We start from the raw sequence: 25,397 nt of genomic DNA, 5'->3' as shown, positions 1-25,397 counted from the left end.
TTCCCTAGGCTCAGTCCCTACCTTCTATTGTCTCAATATGCTCCCTCACTCAACCCTAACCCACTACTACCTTACCCCCGTTTAGGATTACAAACTAATCCTTAAATACACTTCCTCCATGCAAACTCCTACTGACTAATCCTTAAATACACTCCTTCCACTCAACCCCTACCCACAAATCCATAAATGCATTCTCTCCACTCAACCCATACCCACTGGACCCTAAATATGCTCCTCTCAACCCCTACCACTGATCGCTAAATACACTCCCTCCACTCAACCCCTACCCACTAATTCATAAATGCATTCCCTCCACTCAACCCCTATCCATTAATCCCTATACACTCCCTCCACTCAATCCCTACCCACTGATCCCTAAATACATTCCCTCCATTCATGCCTTAACCACTAATCCCTCACTCAAGCTCTACCAACTAACCCTTAAATACACTCCTTCCACGCAACTCTACTGATTAATCCGTAAATATACAACCTCCACTCAAACCCCACCCATCAATCCCTAAATACATTCCCTCCACCCAGCCCTACCCAATAATACCTATGAACTCCTTCCACTCAACCCCTAACCACTGATCCTTAAGTACACTCCCTCCAGTCAGCCCTATCCACTGATCTCCAAATACGCTCCCTCCATTCAATCCCTATATCCTTTTATGCTCTGTCCTTCTGAATGCGCTTCCTGTATACATACCACTCAACCCCTAACCCCTATTTCATCACTATCCTCCCTCCCTTTAATTCCATACCCGTTTCTTTGCTTCCCATATGCTTTGATTTAATTTTAAGCTCAATTTTAAAATTCTAAAAATCACAAACCCCAAAAAGTCACAAAAATTTATTAATTAATGACTATAAAGATTTTTTCAGAAGTTAAATAATGCAAAGTATTGATCCGTGGATTTACATGCATACGATTCATAAAAACACAATCAGTCCATGGTATAAAATTCCTTGGGTAGATAGTTGATACAGTCGCATTACATATTACATAGCCTACAGTATTACAATTCAAAATTAATAACCAAAAAATAGGTAGTCCTTTGTAGACGAGTCATTCCTTGTGCATGATGCCTTTAATGGTAAAGCAGAGTTTAGCCTGCTTTTTAAAATGGAGCTGTTTGTTTATGTACAAAAACAAATATATTAATAACTCTATCGTAACAATATACAATCTTTTATTAAGACTTCCTACTTAAGACCTCTTCAGATAATTCTCATATTTCACAAATATTTCATTGTTTTTCATCTGTCCCCAATATAATTTCCTGTTAGTATGTAGTGCTATTGCTTTAAGAAATTAACCCTGCTTTCATGGCAACGATTTTTCCCTTTCACTTTGATGAGTGTTTCAGTTTAAGATAGTTAAGCTCTAACACTCCTTGTTATTTTGATATATTTTTTTTACTTTTTACTCATAACAGTATGTTACACTCATACATTTTCAAAATGTATGAGTCACTATTATTCTACCACAATGACTAATTTTCCTGAATGACAAGTTTTGCCTCTATATTTCCTCCCTGTTAGGTTAAAACACACAGGAAATCAATAACATTTCATATTTTTTAAATATACAGTATAAGATACAAATATTTCAAAATATGTTCAAGGTAAAATGTTATTCTACTACAATGACTTTTTTTTTGTCTTTGTATTACCACCTTGTTATCTTCCACCCTGTTAGGTTAAAATACACAGGAAATAAACAACATTTCTTAATTTTTAAATACACATCTAAGATATAGTTATTTCAAAATATGTTTAAATTCAACTAATATTCTACTTTTTGCTGACTTTTTCCTCTGTATGTCCACCCTGGTCTGTTCCACCCTGTTAGGCATGTGATTCCGAACAGGGAGACATTTATACACAATATGTATATATTCTTTTGAAAAATAGATTATTAATCTATATATAATATACATTCAGGTTAAGTGCTTGAACCATAAAGATATTATAATTTTTTTAAAATGCCTTCAGGCCTAAAAGATATCACATACACGGAATGACCCAGAACTAAGCACCATTGAACAACTGGCACCATTTTGAGATAAATATTAACAGAAAAAGAAGCTGAGGTCATCTTGCACACGTTTACACTAGAAGGAATGAAAGCTACTGAATTTGAAAGGTTTGTCAGCACTAGTGTGAGTGAAACTTTTAGACGCTCTGGGTTCCTCTGACGTGAGGAACTCAGGGCTGATGTTCTCCTCGGGTTCGTTTATCCTCTTCTGAGCAGAAGCAGAAGAGAATCCAGCATGTGGGTAGAAGTAGGACTCGGTCGATTCTGTGAAGGAAGTGCTGGCATCTAAGGAAGGCAAACTGGCCTGCAGATCCTGAGCAAAAGACAGCATGCTGGCAGACTGAAGATCAGAAGAGGATGACGCTGATGAAGCGTGGAGTCGCTGTGGCTCGTGCAGGTTCAGTTTGGAAACCAGAGGTTTGCCCACAGTTACCGTTCGCCGTTCCTGCACCTCGTCATCGAGATTAACGTACTGATAGTGCAGACACACGGTGAACGACAGCTCGCTCTGTACAGGAAATACATACACAAGTATTAAATCAGTAGCTACATTTACATGCAGCTCAATAATCTGACTGAGAGCTCAACTGGAATAAAAAACTCCTCAATCAGAATAGAGTAAGCCGATCCAAAGTAAATCAATCCAAAAGAAATTTCTATCCGATCAAAAGAAATGGGAGATCAGAATCCGTGGGTACAAGCAATAAAATAATAATGGAAAAAACATAGTTCGTGTTACAGATGGTATAATCTGTTTATAATAATTGTGATAATGATGGGTGGTGGAATGAGTGTCAGTTTCACCTGATGAGTCAATTTCACTTGTAATCAAACCATTATTTCCTGTGTTATTCTCAAACAATGGCTTTTGATGTAACTACTATTGTAAGACATTATACTGATGGATAATGTGTGCATTTTTGTAATTTTCAACAAGCAGTGTGTCCTTGTTCCTAAATATCTTGCAACATTACTGTGGTCACAAACTCTTCTTCTCGATGTCAATTCAATAATAACACTTGGATGACATTTTGCTGAGACAGAAACGATATAAGAATCATTAAACGCATAATTAAAAAGCTGAACGCCCTGACCAGACTCTGGTGGTAGTTATGCTAATGTTGGCACTAAACCTCACACCAACTTTGGATGGGATTACAGTCCAGTTTAGAGTGTGCAGTTTAGCATCCATATAAACAGTTCATTGGAAATTTGCAATCGGAACGAATTCATTCTGATTGGTAAAAATCTTTGCATGCATGTAAACACAGCCACTGAAGCAATCAGAATCATCTTAACATTCCTGAGACTGAGAAGGCAAACCAGTAATGACCTTGAGTCTTTGCAGTGCACAAAGACGAGTGAAGAGTCGCGGCTGCTCTGGTGGTAGACGATCGTCCATGACTAACAGTAAACTCCCAGCATCTCGGAGACTCGCTTGATTGGTACGCTTAAGGTCAATCTCTGGGCCCTAAAACAATATTACATGCAACATAAGTCAATATCAAATGTCTATAATATATATTTTGTTACCTGCTCGGGAGACTGATGTCCCCATTTTCTTGTGGTTCTCTTTGTACACATTTCTGTCTTATTCCAAATGACATGTCTGAAGTTTGCTTTACATGTCGTTACACAGAAGCTACATTGCTAGTGCTAATGGTAACAACACTTCCTCTGAGTAGCTACACACTTAGAATAAGCAGAAAATCTGATCATATGTTTTAATGAACACCATTAAAATGAGGCAAGTGTATTATTTATATAAGGAATAAAATACGGCGGAGTGTGCTATTGTAGGAACGTGATTAATGACAGGGTTATAAACGCTTCAGCTAAGCTGATTATTTTGCTACAGCACATCCTGATGTGTTTAGTTACTTTTATACAACAGAAACTGGCCAAAGTGAATGTTTTTTTATGTTAAGAATGGCACATCATATTTTTTTTTATCCATTTGGAGTTACATTTAACATTGTGGCCCATCCATGAAGCAAGTGCATGTTATAATTATATCAGCCATAAACAGTCATTCCATCACCAGTCTCTCTCTTTCTCTCTCTCTTGAAATTTAAATATTCTAAGATTGTGTCCACCAAATGAATAGAACCTTCTGCTTTAACTGGTAAGGTTTGAAATACAGACGCTGAACATACCTCAGTGAAGTCAGACAGCTGGGCAGAGCAGGTACTGATGTCTGTGGGTGTCTCCAGTATCCGGGTGTAGATGATCATGATGTTGGAAAACTCTGCTGCGAAACCCAGCTGCACCTTCACACCGCAGTCGAACTGGAGCATGCGGCTCTCTGGCAGAGCTGTCACACCAAAAAGACAGCAATTCAGCAGTGTCAGTGCTTTTATTTTAAGTGTATGTAAAATTATTTATGGCAAACCCTGAAGAAATGTGTGACCATCTTCCTAATTCACAGATGGTGCACAGAGCCCTGACCTCAACCCCACTGAACACCTTTGGGATGAACTGGAATGGCAAATACGTCCCAGGCTTCCTCACCCAACATCAGTGCCTGACCTCACTAATGCTCTTATGGCTGAAAAATTCCCACAGCCATACTCCAAAATCTAGTGAAAAGCCTTCCCAGAAGAGTGGAGGTTATTATAACAGCAAACGGAGACTAAATCTGGAATGAGATGTTCAACAAGCACATATCGGTGTGATTGCTGAGGGTCCACAAACTTTTGGCCATATAGTGTACAATGGGTCAGTTTTTTTGTAGTTAATAAAATGTTCTACCTCAAGGACAATAATATGAGTTTAAGTATAGAGTTGTTCACAGTTCTCAGTAATTGTTAACTAGTTAGGTATGAAATCACACCTAACTAGATACCATTGATCATATTAGTCAGTACTAATGACATTAAATTTATGTCTTATGGAACAAAAATTAGAACTGGAGTACTATTTTCTATTGTCCCTTTATACTCAATTTTTCCTTTTCTGTTAAGTATCTTCTGTAGTACTTCAAAGTAACTCTAGGGTTATGAGTAATAAAGATCGAGAAGGTGCACTGATCATGTGAGTGTGTTCTTTCTTGGAGAGCCTGGGAATCATCTGCACTTGTGAAGTGCCTGATAGCCTGATACCTCCAGATCTCATCAACCGACATGCAGCACATTATAACCACTAAAGAATGCTCTTAAGTCGCTGCTCTGTGATTTACAGTGTCCGAGAAAGAGGCTGCAGATGTTGGGAATTTTAGCAAACTCTGGGGCTCTATTTCTGGCTTAAAATGATTTCTAAGGCACTGCCACATAGCTCACTGTTTAAAGCGATTGTTTTCAGAGTGCCCATTTCATTGACTTTATTCAATCAAACAAATTTTTGGAGAACTGAACATAGGAGCCCGGGAACCGTGGTGCACCTTCCAGGGCTTGCTCGCTCACCTCATCCTCATTGTCAGGAAAATGCTCTTGGACCAGTACTCAGCTGCAGCTACCACTACTAGTGCTAGTTTGATGCTGTTCTAATGTATGTATATAGTTGAAAAAAAAAAAAAAGCATAAATAATTCTCTCTGCCTGCTGTCTATTCTACGCATACTGGCATAGGTTAATGTTTCCCATTCTGGAGGCCATGATGGTAAAACCACGATGGACCGAGTTGTATAATAGGGAACTGTTCAAGTGTGCCCTCTCTGTCTTTTAACTCTATGGAGTAGCCTCATTTGAGAAACACTGGTGTATTGTACCCATATCAGACTGATATGATCTCACCGTGTGCTATAGACCACTGCAGGTTGCGTGTTGATGCCATAACCGGACACTCTGGCGCCTGAATGCGATCTGTCAGAGTCCGGCGCTCAGAAAGGTTACTGCGCAGCTCCAGGGCCTGCCGACCACGAGTCAACTCACACCTGCCCATATCTGTAATCATAAACAGATCATTTCCATCACACTCTAAAACAGCCACCGGAAATTTACTGTTATCTGCAGTTCAAAGAACACTAAAAATAACCAAAGTGTCAGAACAGAGCACAAACCTTCAAAGTGTGAAGATTCTCAAGAAAAGAAAAATCACAAAAAAAACATTAACGCTCATGCTCCGTTCAGAACTGTCTCATTTGCTCAGGTTAAAACTTTAGTGTATAGCAACACAACTGCTCTTACGTCCATCTCAATAAATTAAACCTTTGGGGGAGTGCTGTTATAGGACGATAATCAACAATGGAGAGCTGTGACGAAGCAAAGTTACGTTACTATCCTGAAGTTGATTAATAGGAATATTTCCTATTCTTCTTCTACCACAGCAATATGCCCAAGATAGCAATTTTATTTATTTATTTTATTTTTTATTTGTACTGTATCTTCTGTGTATATTTATATTTAATGATGTGGAACGTCTTCAGAACAAGTTAGTTCCTGTTATCACTTATGTTATAAACAGCTATAAACATTGCCTTGCCAGCATCTCTTTTTCTCTATCTTCAACTTAATAAGACAAAAGAAACTCAGCGTGTCATGTTACCAAGAAAGCAGAAAGCATAAAAAACTTCCTCTGTCTTGACGACTTTCCCATGCAGGAGAACTTAATGACCTAATGTTACAAAGTGCTGATACTGAATGTTAAATAAATGTCTCCTTACAGAAGACCTTACTATATCAACAATTATAACATTTTACTTTGTTAAATAACAAAAAAGTGTTTAATCTGTTAAATCCATTAACGTGGAGTAGTCTAGTAGTCTTTATACTAATCGCTGTGTAAGATGTTACTATGGAAATGATATGAATGAGAATGAATGCATTAATATAAAGGTGTGATTCACAGCTACTGTCAGAGCTGCTGTTATAAAACATTAATCAGAATCGACAATTCAACTGCAGTATTATATAACTTATTATTAACAATGTTTTAACACTCTAAAATGTTTTAAAATGGCAATCTTTGTAGTTAAAAAATTGTTTGTCACGTTCATTGGAGAAATTGAACCAATCATAAAGTTTTAAATTAATATCCTTGTAGGTTCAAACAATAACATTTTTGGGCTAAAGAATGGCTCATTTTGAATCAAACTGATTATAAGTGTTATAAGGTGAAGCCCAGAACCTTCAGCTACTCGGTCCAACATGACGGTGACCTTCTCCTGCTCCATCAGTCTCTTCTTCAGGAAGCTCATGAAGATGCCATTGGACAGGTCATCTTTGTTCACCTCAAAAGCCTCGGCGTCAACGCATCTGTATGCAGAAAGACAGACATTCAGTTGCACCTTCATGATCTTCACGATTTAACAACCAGCATATGAACAAAGTTTGTAAGACTCACGTTGCGTAGCCAAACACAATGTTTGCTGTGACTTTCAGCGGTCCAGGCTGCTGGATGATGTCATCATTCAGGTTTCTGTAACAGTAATACACAGACACAGAGACTGAATAGACTGGAAAAAGGAGCTTCACTTCTACTTACAATATAGTTTAACAATATGGAATTGATGTTTATTGACATTATGTCATATTATTGTTATATCAGTGATCGATTCTGTACTCTAGTACAGCTCCACATCACAGGGTTATACTAATGCACTTATTCTAATATGTTATCGTTTCTGTGGCAACTTACACATGGACTTGTATGGCAAACACTTCACATTATCAAAGACTAAAAATATGTATAAAAATGTGTTATTTAAGAAAGAAAAACATAAAATCGTTGATATGGTGAAGCTTTTGGAAGGAGTCTCCAGTGTCAGTGCTTCGTAACAGTAAGTTTTCTGACATGGGAAAGTCTTTAGGATAGAGGATTTTTTTTTAATGCTGTGTGCTTTCTCAGTAACATGACAAGCTGCAGCCTTATTAACATCAAGAGAAAGACAAAAAGAGAGGCTTGTGTCATTCTTTAATAAATAGAAATTGTAATCATTAGTGAATTGCTGTGGTATAAGAGGAATCAAACACTTTGGGGTGTGCTTCATCACACCACCCTGTCATTGATTACTTTCCTATTACAGCATGTCCCAAAATGTTTATTGCTTACATATTAAGCCTTTTATCAAAAACAAGTATATATTAAATCCAGACTATTTCCTGCTAAATACATTTCTCTGTTTACATTACAATTCATATGCACACTGCTTACAATGAACTCCTGCACTGACAGTATTAGAGGATGTTATAAACCGTACCGCTTGCGACACATGTCAAGTAAGAACACGTTGAGGCCGGTCTGACGCTCCTGCATGCGCTGTAGAACGTCCTGCACCCAGAGACAGTGATCCGACGTGTACGAGGCCGGAGCGTCTATAGGCACCATGAAGCTGTTTCCGTAATTCTCATAGCCGTGTCCAGCGTAGTAAAGCAGCCCTGCACCATACAGGCATACAAAACAGGATCAGCCATGAAGACACATCAGTTACATCTAGATTAAAGTAAAACTCTAAGGTCATTAGCTGAAATATAGATGCCTATTTCTGTAAATCTGGTGTATAGAACTGGTCTAGCAAAAAAGTCAGAAAAAGTTTACAAAGTTCTCCTTACGCTAAACAAAGCCATGACTAATGTACGGTTGCTGTACTTTACTCCAAGATTAATGTAGCTAATAAGTAATGAAAGTGTACGGGAACAACATCCTGTCTTTAAATAGTGGCATGCAGACTTTACAATGTGTTAACAATGTGCTTACAATGTGATTTTTATGCTAAACTGCAATTTGATCCTGACCCTCAAAGTCTGAAGGTGGAATTGTAGAGCAAAGCTGGAAGTTAAACCCTACCAAAGTCTGAAGGTGGAATTGTAGAGCAAAGCTGGAAGTTATTAGACTGATAATACATTTGTCACCTCTTCATTTGCAGCCCACGAAAACACCACCTCCAATTTCAACTTTTCAGTACTCCAGTTCAAGACTCATCACATGATTCATACCCCTGTTCACAATCACTGGACTTCTGATCGGCCTAATCTGGTCACAATCACACCTGCTCCCGAAGTTTTACGAGTTATGTTAGCCAGCTTATTCTGTGTTCATGATCCTAGCTTTGTTTTGGTTACCGATTTTTGTCATTGTCTAGTCTAGTCTAGTCTAGCAAAATATTAGCATTATATAGCCAAGCTAGCTAGCTGCCCAGTGGATAACAACTGGGTAAAACTTGATAGCTAGCCTAGCAATGCCTTTGCTCATATGCATCCTTCAGTCATCCAATTTTGGTGGAACAAACCCAATATTGGCCCAGCCTTCTACACATTCAAGCTGCTCACTGAGGAAGAAATAGTGATGCTGATGACCATAAATCCTCCACCAACCTGCTCTTCTCTAGACAATCTCCAGTGACCTTGCAAAATATGTGACCTCTATAATCATTTCATATCTATCAAGTGGTCTGTCTCCTTCCATTTTCAAGTCTGCTCAAGTTACATGTTGACTATAGAAACCCATACTTGACACCATTAATGCTGCTAAACACAGACCTGTTTCCCTCCTACCATTCCTATCCAAGACCCTGGAATGTGCAGTTCTCAAACAGCTATCTTCAAATCTTCAACTAAATGACTTGGAGGTCCATCTGTCTCATTACAAAGCCATGCCTTCTAAGAGTTCTAACTAATTAATAAATGTGTCACACCTGCCAGGGGCATTGCACCTCCTCACCTGCAGAGGGGCCAATATCCCAAATACTAGGACGCTTCTTTCATTGTCTCACCACTTCCTGTTCATAGACTATATAAAGCATCTGCAATGATACAGACACTGCAAAGTCTTGAGTTTACCATTGCTCTGAGCCTTTGTATTATGTTTGCTTATTTGGTATTTGATATTTTCCCCTTGTCTTGATCTTTCAACTTCGAATTTGGATTTGACCTTTGATATATTGGATATGAATTTGAAATTGTTATTATACCTCTTGCACATTAATTCACACAACTTTCCTTGTTTGTTACAAAATAATTCCTAAAAAAAAAAAAAAAAAAATCCCCAAAATAAGTGGGAATTTTGGAGTGAGAGTGAGCAGAGGTGTACCATAGACTCCACGCCCGAGCAGCAGCAGGAACTCGCTGACGGCTCGGTGCATCTCGTGCCGGTTGAGGTCGAGCAACGAGACCACCTTGAAGTCGAGCTGCCGCAGGAGGTTGCTCAGCTCATACACGTCAGCCATAGGAGCTCTGAGCTCCCGGTGGTGCACGTAATTCATATTCCCCATCAGCAGTGCAACCTTGTCTGTGGCTAAAAACATACAAGAAATGTAATGTTAATGCTTATGATTAAAAGCATTAATAACAAGCAGTTTCTGGTAGTGTGCTCATTAGTCTGTGATCTACAGGACTCCTTGAGTGAAACTGTACTTCAAGTTTAAGCTCTTTTTATGAAACTGAAATGTACATACCATATAAATCGCCCATCTGCCGTGGAAGAGAACTGGCTTTATCTGAAAAGTAAGTGCACCCATGAGTGGATTAAGCTGATAAAAATGCAAAGCAATAACTCTAAGTACATGTGATAAAAATTGAGCATACGTCCATCATCTGTTTCCCAGTAGGCATCAGCGCACGACCCAGGGCCTGAATGAAAACAGTGTCATGCAATTCATTCGTTTATAGAAGAGCTTAGGTTTTTTTTTCACTGTGACAAATTAAAGGAAAACCAAATCAATGGCTCTGTTATGCTGTAGGGGGTATTTATTTATTTATTTTTGCTGCATGGATTGCCTACACATATAGTATCTCTTTTCAAGAGAACCATTGCCACAAATCAATACAAAGTTTTTCTGACTGGTCACCTTATCCGAATATGAAACAATTCTATCTTCCAGGATGACCCCGTCCCTATCCACAGGGCACGAGGGTCACTGAATGGATTGATGAGGCTGAAAATGATGTAAATCATAATCAGTGATTAGGCCTTCGCACTTACCAGTTCTCATCCTAACTGAATATCTATGGGAAGACATCTAAGTTAGAAAGCCCTCTCTACTACCATCCTCATCAAAACACCAAATGAGGGAAAATCTTTTTGGAAGAACAGTGTTCATAGTTCCAGTACAGTTCCAGAAACTTGTAGAATCGATGCCAAGGAGCGCTGAAGCTGTTTTGGCATCTCATAGTGGCCCATTTACAATTTACAAAGACAGTTTGTGGTTGGTTTTTCCTTTAATTTGTCACCTGTCTGTATGCTGTTTAACATTTCCTACCAATTTCTACTGGCACGTTGTCACTCCAGATCTCATGATAAAGATTGTACACTCTGCAGCTGTAGATACCTCTGTCTGCTGTGGTTACACATGGAATCTGAAAACAACACACACACACACACACATCAACAATTAAGTTTTACTTTGTCAAAGAACATGTTTTCTTAAAATGTGTTTATTATTAGTTTCAGATCATGTGGAGTGTCTGACATACAAGTTCATGAAATAGAAACAATAATGTATTAGAACATACACATTAATATTAACCTATCATTCACGTTACAGTTGGAACTACTGTCCGAGCCATGCTGTTTTAGAGAAATAATGCACACCTTCTGAGCAATCATATTCAAGAATTCAATTCAATTGTAGACACATTTATACCACAATGCGGTTGAGTTCTCAAATCAGGTATTGATTAATTATCCATAACAGCATGGCTTTGAAAGTTCTGCCTGCTGTATCATAAATCACAGGTTTATATTAATGCACTTGTTCTAATGCATCGTCATTTCATCATCACAGATTTTTATAAAAGTGAGATGTTATTCAACAAAGAAAAATGAATAATCATTGGTATGGTAAAGTTTTCTGGAAGCAGGCATTTATGTAACATTTAGCGAAGGAGTCTCAAACGTCAGCGCTTTGTCAGTAAGTTTCGTGCCATGGGACAAAGCAGTCTACACTTTCTCTGTAACATGACAAGCTGCATTTTTTTTTATTTATTAACTTCGAGAGAGACAAAAAGAGAGGAATGACTGTTTATATCTGTTATAGAATAATCCAAGTGATAACAGGAACCACTGTGTTTCACAGATGTTCCATAACATTACATGTAATAATAAATGGATCAAAAGTGTTACGTGCCATTCATTAATAAATAAAAAATGTTAATCATTAGCAAAATTGCCGTGTTATAAGAGGAATAAAACACCTGTGGACATGCTATTAGATAGATAGATAGATAGATCTATTTATATATAAGTGGCACCTTTATGAACGATCTGACGGCCTTCAGTAGAGGTTGCTGGTTGTGGTACCACTGAAACTGGGGAGGCGGGTTGGCCTGGGCAGAACATTCCAGATGTAAGGTATCACCCTCGGACAGCACCTGAGCTCTGGGCTGCTGCGTTATACACAACCCACTCACTGATGATGGGAAGCTCACATCAGAGCCTGCGGTACAATCAGAGACACATACACTCAGCCTGAGCCTCACGGACATGTGTAGTATAAAACAAGCTCTGATTGGTGGATTAAGCAGGTCACCTGAATTGGCAGAGTGGAGCAGTCGGACGTGGGCCCACCCACTGAACACATACTTCTCCCCGGCATTTACGCGACAAATGTAGGCGCCTTCCTGAGCCGGGTTCAGAATCAGATCTGACACATTCCCACCGGGCACCTACACAACGAACACGTCATTTCATTTTGCATCATTTCATTTTGCATCATTTCAAATCAAATTCGAATCATTTCAAAAAAGATGTCTGAAAAATGTCATAGGAACATCTCAACATATTAATTTTGTCTTATTAACTTCAAGACAGAGGCTGGTGAGGTAACAGTTGTTTACAGCTGCTAGCTTTCTTTTTTCAATTACACAAAAATGTACAATTTTGGCATTTCTGCATTGATTAACTGGTTACAGTTGTGTCCAAGCAGCCATGTTGCCATTTTATTGATTGTATTTGTTATTTATTTTTTATTTCCAAAAGTCTGAGTGTGTGTGTGTGTGTGTGAATTAGAGGGATGTGGTCACTGGGTTGGTTGTTCTTGCTTTCATTATGTGTACAAATCCGGCAGTGTTGCTCATATAATAAATACACCTCCTGAAACTAAACTACATGCTCTGCCCTACTTTCTGAACACATCCTGTTTGGCTCTTTGTTCAGACTAGGGATGTAACTGAATATGAATACATTATTTGGAAAGAATAGATAAACTCAATACAGATATGAATAGGAGGCACACAATATGTTTTTTGTGCATCCAGACTGTAATCCCACAGGATGCAACAAAAAAGTCATGCGCGACGGAGGTGTGTACTTTCATGCTGGAGATTCTCGTTGGCTCGATACCTCAAGAACAAGTGGTTAAAGGTTTGTAGGATTTATAAGGAGTTATCATTGTAACCAGCAGATGAATAGATTAGATTTGTCAAGCTGCTTTGTGACAATGTCCATTGTTAAAAGCGCTATACAAATTGAATTGAATTGAATTGAATTGAATTGAATTGAATTTTGGAAATGGGGTCAAGGTCACAGCAAGATCAAATGTCTGAAATAGGTTTTCCTCAATACCTTCCTTCAGTTTTAAGTGTATTTTAAGAATATTTCAGACATACAAATTAATAACAAGAAGGTCTAGACTTGATAGCGGAGGCATCCCTACTCATTTTGGAAATATAACCACCTAATTTGTGGGCAGGTACAAACAAAAATGATAACTGCGTGAGCAGGATCAAAACGAACTTAAGTCGAGTAGCTGAGGTTGACGGAATGTCAGAGGCAGAATTCACACACCACGCTGACACTGCTGACGTTTCTGCATCTGGGGATTTTCCTAGTGTCTCTGGGGGCATGGTGCTAGGGTTTATATTTAAAGAAAAAAGGAATGCGTATACAGGTACAGATGTTTGGAGCACGAAAGAGATACGGATATGGATACAGAGAGAGCTCTAAACAGAAACACATATGGATACGAATACACATATTTAGATAAAGACAGTAGCATTGTGTTACACCCCTAGATCAGACCTCATCTCCCCTCCTGAACCACTGGTAGCTGAGTCCCGGCGGGCCAGCAGCTCTACAGCTGAGTGTTACTACGCTGCCTTTCGGCACCTGCACATCCTGAGGCTGAGTCGTTATCTCTATTGGTCCCACTGTAAATAAAACAACACACACACAGGCACATAAGGACACTGCAACTAAGAAGGCTGTGATTTTTAATAAGGGCATTAATAATCCATGTGTTGTTTTTAATGGTTATGTGTGAACACCAGTGAATATCTAAAATACCTTCTCAGACATTTGAAGTGTGTCCTGAAAGTTTGCCTGTGAAAGTCTGTGTGGATGAATTCCTGCTCTAACATATCTTATTGAACCAATTATCAGATTTAGACTTTACCTTCCTTACTGTCATAACTACATCCCTTTTCGTTTCACTGTAGTTAATGTAGTCTTTATAAACTTCTTGATCAAACAATATTACATAATTTTGTAACGTGTTCAGGAATTTTTTTTCCGAAAACATTTTTTCCATTTTCCTTCCAATTTGCTACTACTCTGTTACTGTGAATAACACTTTTGTAAAATAAAATAAAATAAAATGTTCTATTAAACTACCTTTCTCTCTCTGTGTGTGTGTGTGTGTGTGTGTGTGTGTGTGTGTGGGTGTGGCATGCTGTTATAGCATTATAGGAATTTCTGCATAGGGACATTTGGACTGCATAGGGACATTTGGATGATCCCCAATAGGGGTTTTTTTTTTTTTGCTTTTGCTTTGCTTTTGATTACTGATTATAAGGTTAGAGTTAGATTTATGTGTAGCATAACATTAATTAGCTGCATTAATAATTATGTCAACAGAAGGTCCTCACAAGAATAGTAAGACAAATGTGTGTATGTAAATACCGCATGCAGTGAGGAAACTGACAGCCCCATGGTGTTCGATCTTTTTAAGGCATTGCAGCAAGAAGGCCAGTGAGCACCTCCTGTCAGCGAGCAGTGCCAGCAGGTATCGGCCAGGACTGCCACGAGCACTGAGCACCTGGAGAGAGCAGCTAGTCATCTCCTTCTCACTGCACACAGGGAGAAACATGGACACCAAACATGTCTTAGATGATCATGAACATGGTGTAAGTGGAACATCGTAGATGGTGTAAATTAGATTCTCCTTCAAACTACTCCTTTTAATTTTTACCAACATACTAAAATCTAAAATCTATCAATACCTTGACATACCGAGTTCTTTTTGTGTAATTTGTACTTTGACTGTTAACTACCTCCAGAAATATTCTGAGATGGTGATGTCTGTTAAGTCTATCTGCTTTTAGTTTCTCTTCCAAAGGCAAGAGGAAAAAAAGCATGATTACACCTGCAACTGTATTTCATGTGTCTTATCAATCACTGCTGATGCTGTGTTACAAATGTATCAGCAAAGCAAATGGTACATTCAAATATCAATTCAAGATATTGAAATATCAGATATTCAAAGCAAATATCTGGGCGTGTCACCCTGTGTAATCACCTGACATGACTGTTATAGGCTGCATGAATCTACAGCCTGGGATAGAAAGAAATCAGCTCTAGCTTTGCTTCCCACTTCTTCAGACCATTCTGTGTACTTTTCTTATGAAATTTGGCGATGCTGTTGCACTCGATTCCACCATTCTTTTTTTAAATCCACCTTAAAACATTTGTTAACAGATAATAATCTTATGTGGATGCAAAAACGAAACCTTATAATGATGTCTTTTTATCTTTGAAAGACAGGGGGTGAAGCTTTTGTGCTAGTTGTGCTAGGACGTTTATACCAATCGGCCTTTAGTAGGACTACAACACTTCAGTAAAACAGGGACTACATGCACAAACAGTGTGACAGACTGGAAACAAGTGACATTGAAAACTACTGCAAGATTGTACCTGTAGCAGAATTGCGGCTGCTCTTTAACTGCTGCTGCCAATTTCCTCCAGCCGCAGTTTGAGTTGTCAAGCATCTCTGCGAGTCTGTTCAGCGCCTGTTCGCTCAGGGTCTCCAAGCCCAAACTCCAGTCAGCCATACCTCAGCAACGTTCCCTCAGAGTCCCAGCAACTGCAGAATCAAAATCGAAATTTTTGTATCACAGAAATTTGACATACATGCAAAATATATCATATACACCACATACATATAATATATGACTTTACAAACAAAGAGTGAAATCATTAAACTTCAAAACTGCATCATAAAACTGTATTACAGTGTCTGGATGAATGTAACAAAACAAGTGGTAATTAACACAGAAACTGTCCTATTACATATTGTAAATTAAACTTTTATTTATAAGCTAAGAAAACATGCAATTTTCCCACTTACAAATGCATTCACCCATCTGAGGCAATGTATCTCATCTTTGTACAAGGTTACTTTGCTGACACTGGCTGTATTTTGCTCTTAAATTAGTAACAGGGTTGAGGTTTTCTTAAGCATAGAATTAGCAAATACACAAAATGTGGTTAACTAGGATCCATGCTAATGACGTGAGGACATCACGGCCTTCTAACTACTTAAAAATCTACTTTTTAAATAATAATTTGTTTTCAGTCTATAATCTGAGTAAAAGGCCTGCACTTTCAAAGTGAGCTCGTCCGTCAATATCTCATTATTATTGAAGACTAAGAATAAAGACGTGAAAAGAAACAATTCAGGAAATTCAGATGATGCAACTTCCTGTTGAACATGCAGCTTGAACATATTGAATATTCCAAATATTTCATGGCTTGAAGGTGTTCAGGTAAAAGGGTTGAGTGAAACTAAAATATACATTTTAATAATATTAATAATTAATGACTTTGTGGTTTAATGAGTACATCTTCAAGGTAAGGTGTAGTTAGCTGTTTTCTAATTGCTGTAGAGGGTTTATAAATTATCTATAAATTAAGTTATTTATTTCATTATTTATCTTTAAATATGCACATAGGTTGATGTTGTGACCTTTGTTTAAAATGTCTTTTACCTTTATGTACTTGTGAATGGAATATCACTGAAACACAAATCATGGAAACACCCAACTAACAAGGAAATGAGTGGGAAATTATGGACTAATCAGGACTGTGTTCCCAAAAGCATGCTCATAGAGCAGACTCAGCTACTCTCTTATACATCTAATTAGCTCCTTAAAGTATTTTTTTTTGCGCATGTACAGTTTTTAAAGAATATTTCCATTTTGGTTTTAATTTTCACTTATATTTGCACTTATGTTTATACTCATATCTGTTTTTTTTTTTTCACTGAAAAGTTGGCCATTTTTTTTCAGATGTACGGCTTTAAAGAATATTTCAATTTTTATTTTATTACTAGTATGTTTTTATCTACATTTTATCTACATTTTATCTACATAAGACATTGCCAAGTTTGAAATTAGTAAATTAATAATCTTGCTATATGATAACCTCATCAAGAGGAAATATTAGATCAATTTGTCTTTATTCAAGGTATTTTCACTTGCCAAGTAAAAATTTTTTGGAGAAAAAAACAACAACAGAAAGGATGTGAAAGTCGTTAACATCCTCCACCCACCCCACCTTGTACCTACTGAGTCATTCTGAGTGAGTCATGTCTCATCCGAACTCTGTAGCGTAAACAGCAGTAAACAGAACAACTAGCACTGAGCAAACTGTAAACACACACGTAGCTTATCTATTACTAACTACCATTTACTAGCAAGGATAATGTGAACAGGTTCTATGATACGGATCCTTAGTTAGAAACCCAACAATCTGTGTACCCCATAATGTCAGTGAGTAGCTTCTGAGTTTATATTAAATTATATTACATTACATTTATGGTATTTGGCAGCCACCCTTATCCAGAGTTACTTACATTTTTCATCTTATTTGTACAACTGAGCAGTTGAGGGTTAAGGGCCTTGCTCAAGGGCCCAGCAGTGACAGGCTCGCAGCAGAGGGATTTGAACTCATGACCTTCCCATCAGTAATCCAACATCTTAACCACAGAGCTACCACTATCGAGCCTTTGAGCAAGTTCTTTAACCCATAACGTTCAGCTGTATGCTTGTATCATCTGAGAGTTGTTTTGAATAAATGCAGTTACCAATAATTATTACCTTATATTCGTTATGGTATCATATTACTACAAAACATCAAAAACCAAACAGTTTAATACAACAACATAATTCATTCTCTTCTTTTTTGACTTCTTTAAAAAATGGCAACATCAAAATTACTCTGAAATGTGTGTGCATGCTAAAATTATGGCAATATCCACCTACTTTAGCCAATGAATTCTGACATCTCTTAGAAACACTCAGTGGTCACTATAACGAAATGAAGTACCTGAACGCTATTTCATATCCTGTGCTCAGCTGCATCAGTTAAACAATGCACTGAAAGCTGTACACAATTTCGGTGGCACCACATGACACATAAGGTGCGTCATAACTACTAGCGCATAAAGTGATCAAAGATGAAAACTTGATCACATGCACAGTGACGCTTTCCCCCCCAACTGCAGTCAAGCAGTAACACTCTCCGACATCAACAGGAAACACATGACTTTAAAGGAAAACTCCACCCTGAAACACATTAAATATATTTATAATGAAATATTTGTGATGTTTAGTGATTCTCTTGCTAATTTGTTGGTTGGTACTGTATATTCATTAATCCTGTGACACGTTAGCAGTTGTGTGCTGCTCTGATGTCACAAGGTGACACTGCTATTGCTAGAACAGTTAAAATGGTGCTTAATAGGAGAGAAAAAATTCAACAATCTCAAACATAAGTGTTGTCGATCAGGTTTCACTGTTAGCTCATAAAATTAAAAGAGCTTCTTTTCTCATTCACCGTTTCACAATGTGCAGCGTCACATTAATGAGAAATATAGCATAGAAGTAGTGTAGATGTTGGAGCAAATGCTGGACCCAAAGTCCCAGCATGCAATGCAGCTATACAATGCTGCATTACGGTACAGCAGAAATTTGACTCGGCTAGTTAGCTATCTACAAGATGACAGGCGTGATGGTGTTGACGGTTGTATTAGCATGAAAATTGAAGCTTTGAAAGCTTTGGAAGCTGATCTGTTTGAGCAGAGTGTACAGATGTGGAGGTGATAGAGCTAGACAGACTAAAGGACTAAAGCCCCGATGCATTGCTCTCTTGAGGTAAAGATGAAGCGAGGGCTAAATACCACTTCACCACGATGAGCAGGTAGTGGAACAGCATTGTGGATAATATAGGAAACCAACACTCTCTGCTTTGACCATACTAACCCTCTCAGCTTCACCCAAACCAATACTCTTTAGCCATGCCAACCGCCTCAGCCAGAAACACACCAACGTTATAAGTTCTAACCACAACAACACTCTCAGCTCCAACATCACCAACACTCTCAACTCTAACCACATTAACACTCTCAGCTTCAGCCACAATACTCTTCAGCCACACCAGCCCTCTCAGCCAGAACTACACCAATGCTACAAGCGCGAACCACACCTTCAATCTCAGCTCCAACAACACCATCACTTTCAGCTCCAACACAACCAACACTCAGGTCCAACAGCACCAACACTCTCAGCTTCCACAACACCAACCCTCTGAGCTTCAGGAACACCAGCACTCAACTGCAACAACACCAACACTTTCAGCTCTAACCACACCAACACTCTCAGCTCCAATAACACCAACACTCAGCTCCAACAACACCAACACTCAGCCCCAACAACAACAACACTCTCAGCTTCCACAACACCAACACTCTCAGGTCCAACAACACCGACACTCTCAGGTCCATCAACACCGACACTCTCAGGTCCATCAACACCAACACTCTCAGCTCTAACCACACCAACAGTCTCAGCTCCAACAACACCAACACTCAGCCCCAACAACAACAACAACACTCTCAGCTTCCACAACACCAACACTCTCAGGTCCAACAACACCGACACTCTCAGGTCCATCAACACCGACACTCTCAGGTCCATCAACACCAACACTCTCAGCTCTAACCACACCATCAGTCTCAGTTCCAATAACACCAACACTCAGCTCCAACAATACCAACACTCAGCCACAACAACAACAACACTCTCAGGTCCAACAACACAGACACTCTGAGGTCCATCAACACCAACACTCTCAGCTCTAACCACACCAACAGTCTCAGCTCCAATAACACCAACACCAACACTCTCAGCTCTAACCTCACCAAGAGTCTCAGCTCCAACAACACCAACACTCAGCCCCAACAACACCGACACTCTCAGCTTCCACAATACCAACACTCTCAGGTCCAACAACACCAACAGTCTCAGGTCCAACAACACCGACACTCTCAGGTCCATCAACACCAACAGTCTCAGCTCCAATAACACCAACACTCAGCTCCAACAACACCAACACTCAGCCCCAACAACAACACTCTCAGCTTTCACAACACCAACACTCTCAGGTCCAGCAAAACACCAACACTCTCAGCTCTAACCTCACCAACAGTCTCAGCTCCAACAACACCAACACTCAGCCCCAACAACAACACTCTCAGCTTCCACTATACCAACACTCTCAGGTCCAACAACACCGACACTCTCAGGTCCATCAACACCAACACTCTCAGCTCTAACCACACCAACAGTCAGCCCCAGCAACACCAACACACTCAGCTTCAGCAACACCAAATTTTCAGCTTCAACCACACCGACACTCTCAGCTTCAGCAACACCAACATTCTCAGCTGCAACCACACCAACACTCTCAGCTCCAGCCATAACAGATTTCTCAACCCCAACCACCATAACATACCCATACCAATGTTCTCAGCTACAACTATACTGAACCTCTCAGCTTCAACCACACCAATATTCTTCAACCACACCAACCCCTAAGCTCCATCCACTCCTACACTTTCAGTTCTAACCACACCAACACACACACCATTTGCAGCCTCACCCGGTTAGTTAACCTCATTGCCCAAGGGAATTTACATGTCATTCCCATCATTATCGTGTTCTTCCTCTATTAGAGGTACTTTCCATGTCACTGTTTCACTGTTACATTATGTTGCACAATTCAGTCAGTATTCTATCTAAAATTACACTGAAATTTAATATAGTAACTAACAAACACCATTGCAAACATCACTGCTTCTTTAGGCCTGTTGCTTTGTAACAACCCTCAGTGTAGTTATAGATGAGCTCAGGTTTGATGTCATGAGCCCCTTTTTGAAGGGATAACCTTCCTTATAATGTAGTTGTAATGTCTGGATCCAGAGGCCATTTGATCACGCACAATCTTTCTGTTGACAATCATTATCGTTATTCTTAGGTGACTTAATCGCTAAGTGTGTGCCACCCATGTATGCAAGTACACCAGGAACACTGGCGATATAAAAGCACTTTTGACCAATAGTATTTTTTTTGCCTGGCTGTGACAGGAACAGTGTGTACAGTAAATTTTCATTTGTTCCTTACATAATGATAATGTATCGTATTGTTGATCTTACTAATCTGTTCAGGTTAGACTGGTGCATGTTAATGAAGTCACCCACTAGGTTTTTACAGGAAGGAATGTCGGAATGTAAATGATTGATTTTGTTGATGTTGTTCTTCCAAATGTTTTCTTAAATCAAATCAAATACAAGTGTTAATTTTTCTTATGGCAAATGTGACACAAAGTTTTGGAGTTATGACTGGAAGAACAAAAAACATGACCCAAGAAACAAGAAACAAGGTTGTTATTTGGTGCAACAATTCATTGTAACGGAAATTTATACTTGCACTACAATTGTTCTGTTTATATAAACAATGTATATTGTAACTAAAAGTGAAACAATATGGTTAAAAAATGGTTTTCAACATCCAACATGAGGCTTTCTGTTCTTAACTCAGTTTCTCTAATGAAGATGAATGAACATTTCTTACAAATAAGTGTTACAATTGCTGAGGTTTGTAAATTTCAACCAAAAGGTTACTGAAGATAGTGATGTCCCATTCTCTTCGATTCTGATTTCCACTTGCATCTGCCATCAAGAACATGCCGGAACATGAAAAGGGATTTACTGAGTTGAAGAGAACTTTGGCTACTTTTACATTACAAGCTCTGATTTTTTGCTCAGCTCACATTCATAAGTGATCCATATCTGTGTTTAATGTTAATGCACCTGTTCCCTGAAGTGCCTCGTATGTGCATATCGATATTAATTTCGCATGATTCAGCAAAATTTTATGTCTGAGACAGCAAGATTTTATGTCTGAGACAGTTTATCACAGTATAACAAGAACTGAATGTGCTATTAGCCCAAGCCTGCATCACAATTTGCTCTGGAAGCTGGCAAACACCACATCAGCCGTACATGAACAGGGAGAGAAGGTGAAAAAAGCTACATGATGAGCTTTTGGTGTTTTTGCAGCTATAACTGATGTTATGGGTATGGTAAAGAGGGCAGCAACAAGTGGGTTTATCACCCAAAATGTGCTTGAGTTATTCTTAAAAGGGACATGCTGAGTGACCATGGCAGCTACGTTGATTCAAGTCTACTTGATTGAAGCCTCCTTGAATTGACTCTTAAGGCTCTTTATTTTCTTTGGCATTGAGGCCACTTTTGTTTGTGCCCACACTTTGCCATTTCATGGGTAATTGTTTTGATCTCTGCTCATTATGATAGGTTCCTTGTAGTTCTGTTTCCCTGAATATTAAGTAAATCACAAATACCCTGGTTAAATAAATGTTACCGTTGTATTGTTATAAAACCTTAAAAGATGAGTGCAGACAATGGGACACCACAGTGTTAAGTTCAACTGGTGAAATACAGTTAAAACAATTCAGGTAGAAAAAGCAGGAACTTGTGGGCAGTGCTATACAGGAGCAGAAGTAGAAGTGTCCATACATTATAAAAGCTGTATTACTGATATACGGTAAATTATTGTGATACTTCAACATTTTCATGACACACACCATATTTAGGTTTGCTAACAGAGAGCTACCAAAACAGTAGTAACACATTTACCTTCACAAATACCTTCAATAACGTCTACAAAAATGAAAATGAAACATTTTTGTATAAAAATAGAACAATTTTAACAATTGATCAGCTACTTGCAACTGTAATAATGGAACTGTTCAGTCTTATAAAAGTACTGAGTGCTCCTGTAATCCTCTTGGATCACTGTGTTGTGATGTATTGATATTATTTTGTTATTTATATCATAGCCCTACTGTTAAATGTTTGGTTAAACTGATTTTTCTTTTTATTCCCTGACTTAATTCAACAGCCTTCTGAAGAGGAAATACTGTTTCAGTTCCTGATGGGAATTGACTTAATGGTTTGCATTAAACAACTTCTTATCAGAAGAGATAATGGTTGTAATGGTTCTAAAGAGGTTCCCTGATTCAGGTCCACAACATATAATTAGTGTGTTTTTAATTACGTTGTTGAACCAGTATGAAATATTGGCCTGATGTGATTTCATTGCACTGTCCTGTTACTTTGGTAAAGATGTGAATATCACAGAAGTCCACCAGATCCATTAAAACACCATTAAATCATAACAGATTACACTCAGAGAACACCAAAAACGCATCAAAAACATGTCACCAGTAACCATTACAACTTTTTACAAAACCACCAGGAACCAGCTGAAACCTCTAATGGTTACTGTATGTTAGCAGTAATACTGTAGTATTGTTATATACGCAAAGGGGTTCCTTGAGGGTTCTTTCAATGGTTAATGGTTCTAGCTTAATGAAGAGCTTCTACCAGAAACTTTCTCTGAAAGGGAAACCCTGTGTTGTAAGGTTCCACGTAAAACCTTTATGGATTCCCTCAAACGAGACCAACCAAGCTAACAGTTTTTATTTAAATATAATCATCTCTGAAATTATTTTTCTCTGGATTTTTGGTTCTAAGAACCTGTCAGGTTTTCTGGGTTTCTCTATGAACATATCTATGTATGCGAGAACCCGACAGTGGTGGTACTAACGGTTCATGATATTTCAGGAAGGAGGCGAGTGTTATGGAAACTATAAATGTTGTACAAACATTTATAGTTTCCACAACACTCGCTTCCTTCCTGAAATATTGTGAACCGTTAGTACCACAGCTGTCCAATTCCTGAATCTGATTGGTCTATTGGTCTACATTTTCTATACCAGCAGCTCTGACAATAGTGCAGCTGCAAATCACAGGCTTGTATTAATGCACATGTTCTAGCATGTTATCATTCCTATAGTAACAACTCATTCATAGGGACTTGGCAGATACTTGCATAACATAAGGTTAATAATAGATGGATTAATTCAAATGTGTTTTAATTTAACAAAGAAAACATTTAATTCTTCGTTATGGAGAAGATTCCTGTGAGGAGACCTTTATTTAACATTGAGCTGGTGAGCGAACGACAGATTATAACCTAAGTTATAACAGGAACTAACTTGTTCCACTGACGTTCCCAAGGAACTGTAAACTGTTAAAAAATCCATTTTAATGAATAAAAAATTGTAATCATTGGAAAATTACTGTGTGTTAAGAGCAATAAAACACTCCCGGATGCACTGTTATAGGAAAAGAATGCATTTTTGTGGTTCAGCAGTAAGTCTGCTTTATTATCCGTTTATTATTTACCTATGCCATCATATCACACACATGAGTGTCTCATGCCTCACATGCTAGAACCTGTCAGTGCTCAGTGTCCTGTTCTCTGGTTGAGTGAACAGTGTAGAGTCATCAGCATATGACTGCAACTCAAATGAGTAAGTCCAAAGATACACACATTTACAGATGACTGTGAAATGCTGAACTTTACAGTGAATGAAAGGAACAAGCCTTCTCTCACTCTGTGTGCTTCTGACTCTAGCTTGGAGCGACAGATGCCCTTATATCAGTGTACGCATGAACCCTCAGAGAGAATATAAATCTGCTCAGACTTCAGTATGATGGGCTGAAAACGCGTGATCGATGTTTAAATGGAATGTTTACCTGTAGTGTAGTAGCGGGGTTTCCCGGAAGTGTCTTCACTCGCAGGCCTTTAAAGAGCTTTTTTTTTCTTTTTTTTCTTTTTTTTTTTAATAATCAGGGTTTAAAAATCTCGCACCATGAACAGAAAGAGATCCATCAGTCCGATCGTTTCAGTCGGATCCACTCATGTAAGTTTGATCACCAGCACAAAGCTTTACACTAACACAGACCCTGAAGATCCTGAATCCTGAAGCTTCTGTGAAGAGCTTGTCTGTGCTCTGGGGCCGGCAGTTCCTCTTTCTAACACGCATTTGCATGGCACCTTCACACTGCAGCTCGGGGTGTGTGTGTGCGGGTGTGCGCGCGCGCGCGCGTGTGAGAGTGTGAGAGGTTTTACTTTCGCCTACTCCGCCTGCAACTCTCTCTTTCTCTCTCTCTCTCTCTCTCTCTCTCACACACACACATCGTTAATTACACGGAAAAGAGGAAAACATCACCACAATGCAAGTAAATCACGATACATTTAACCGGTTACACCGCAGCG

General features: G+C 38.7%; 1 protein-coding gene across 2 annotated transcripts; it reads right to left on the bottom strand.

The window, feature by feature from the left end:
* Positions 1 to 841: 841 nt before the first annotated feature.
* On the bottom strand, positions 842 to 25,207 carry malt2 (MALT paracaspase 2). 2 transcript variants are annotated; one of them, XM_026930877.3, is made up of 17 exons: positions 24,875 to 25,207; positions 15,826 to 15,994; positions 14,815 to 14,981; positions 13,936 to 14,063; positions 12,446 to 12,581; positions 12,168 to 12,352; positions 11,177 to 11,273; positions 10,503 to 10,547; positions 10,373 to 10,414; positions 10,009 to 10,212; positions 8,180 to 8,357; positions 7,324 to 7,398; positions 7,108 to 7,235; positions 5,775 to 5,924; positions 4,201 to 4,358; positions 3,378 to 3,515; positions 842 to 2,552 (listed from the first exon to the last, which is right to left on the bottom strand). In XM_026930877.3, the coding sequence occupies exons 2-17, from the start codon at positions 15,960 to 15,962 to the stop codon at positions 2,121 to 2,123; spliced, it is 2,400 nt and encodes a 799-aa protein (XP_026786678.3). In that variant the 5' UTR covers positions 15,963 to 15,994; positions 24,875 to 25,207; the 3' UTR covers positions 842 to 2,120. The 2 variants fall into 2 exon arrangements, with proteins under 2 accessions (XP_026786678.3, XP_026786679.3); XM_026930878.3 differs by lacking the exon at positions 24,875 to 25,207 and adding an exon at positions 18,174 to 18,271.
* Positions 25,208 to 25,397: the final 190 nt, after the last annotated feature.

This window comes from Pangasianodon hypophthalmus, chromosome 11 (assembly GCF_027358585.1).
Source record: "Pangasianodon hypophthalmus isolate fPanHyp1 chromosome 11, fPanHyp1.pri, whole genome shotgun sequence".
In the NCBI taxonomy this organism is placed as follows: domain Eukaryota; kingdom Metazoa; phylum Chordata; class Actinopteri; order Siluriformes; family Pangasiidae; genus Pangasianodon; species Pangasianodon hypophthalmus.
This window is presented reverse-complemented; position numbering and strand designations above follow the sequence as displayed.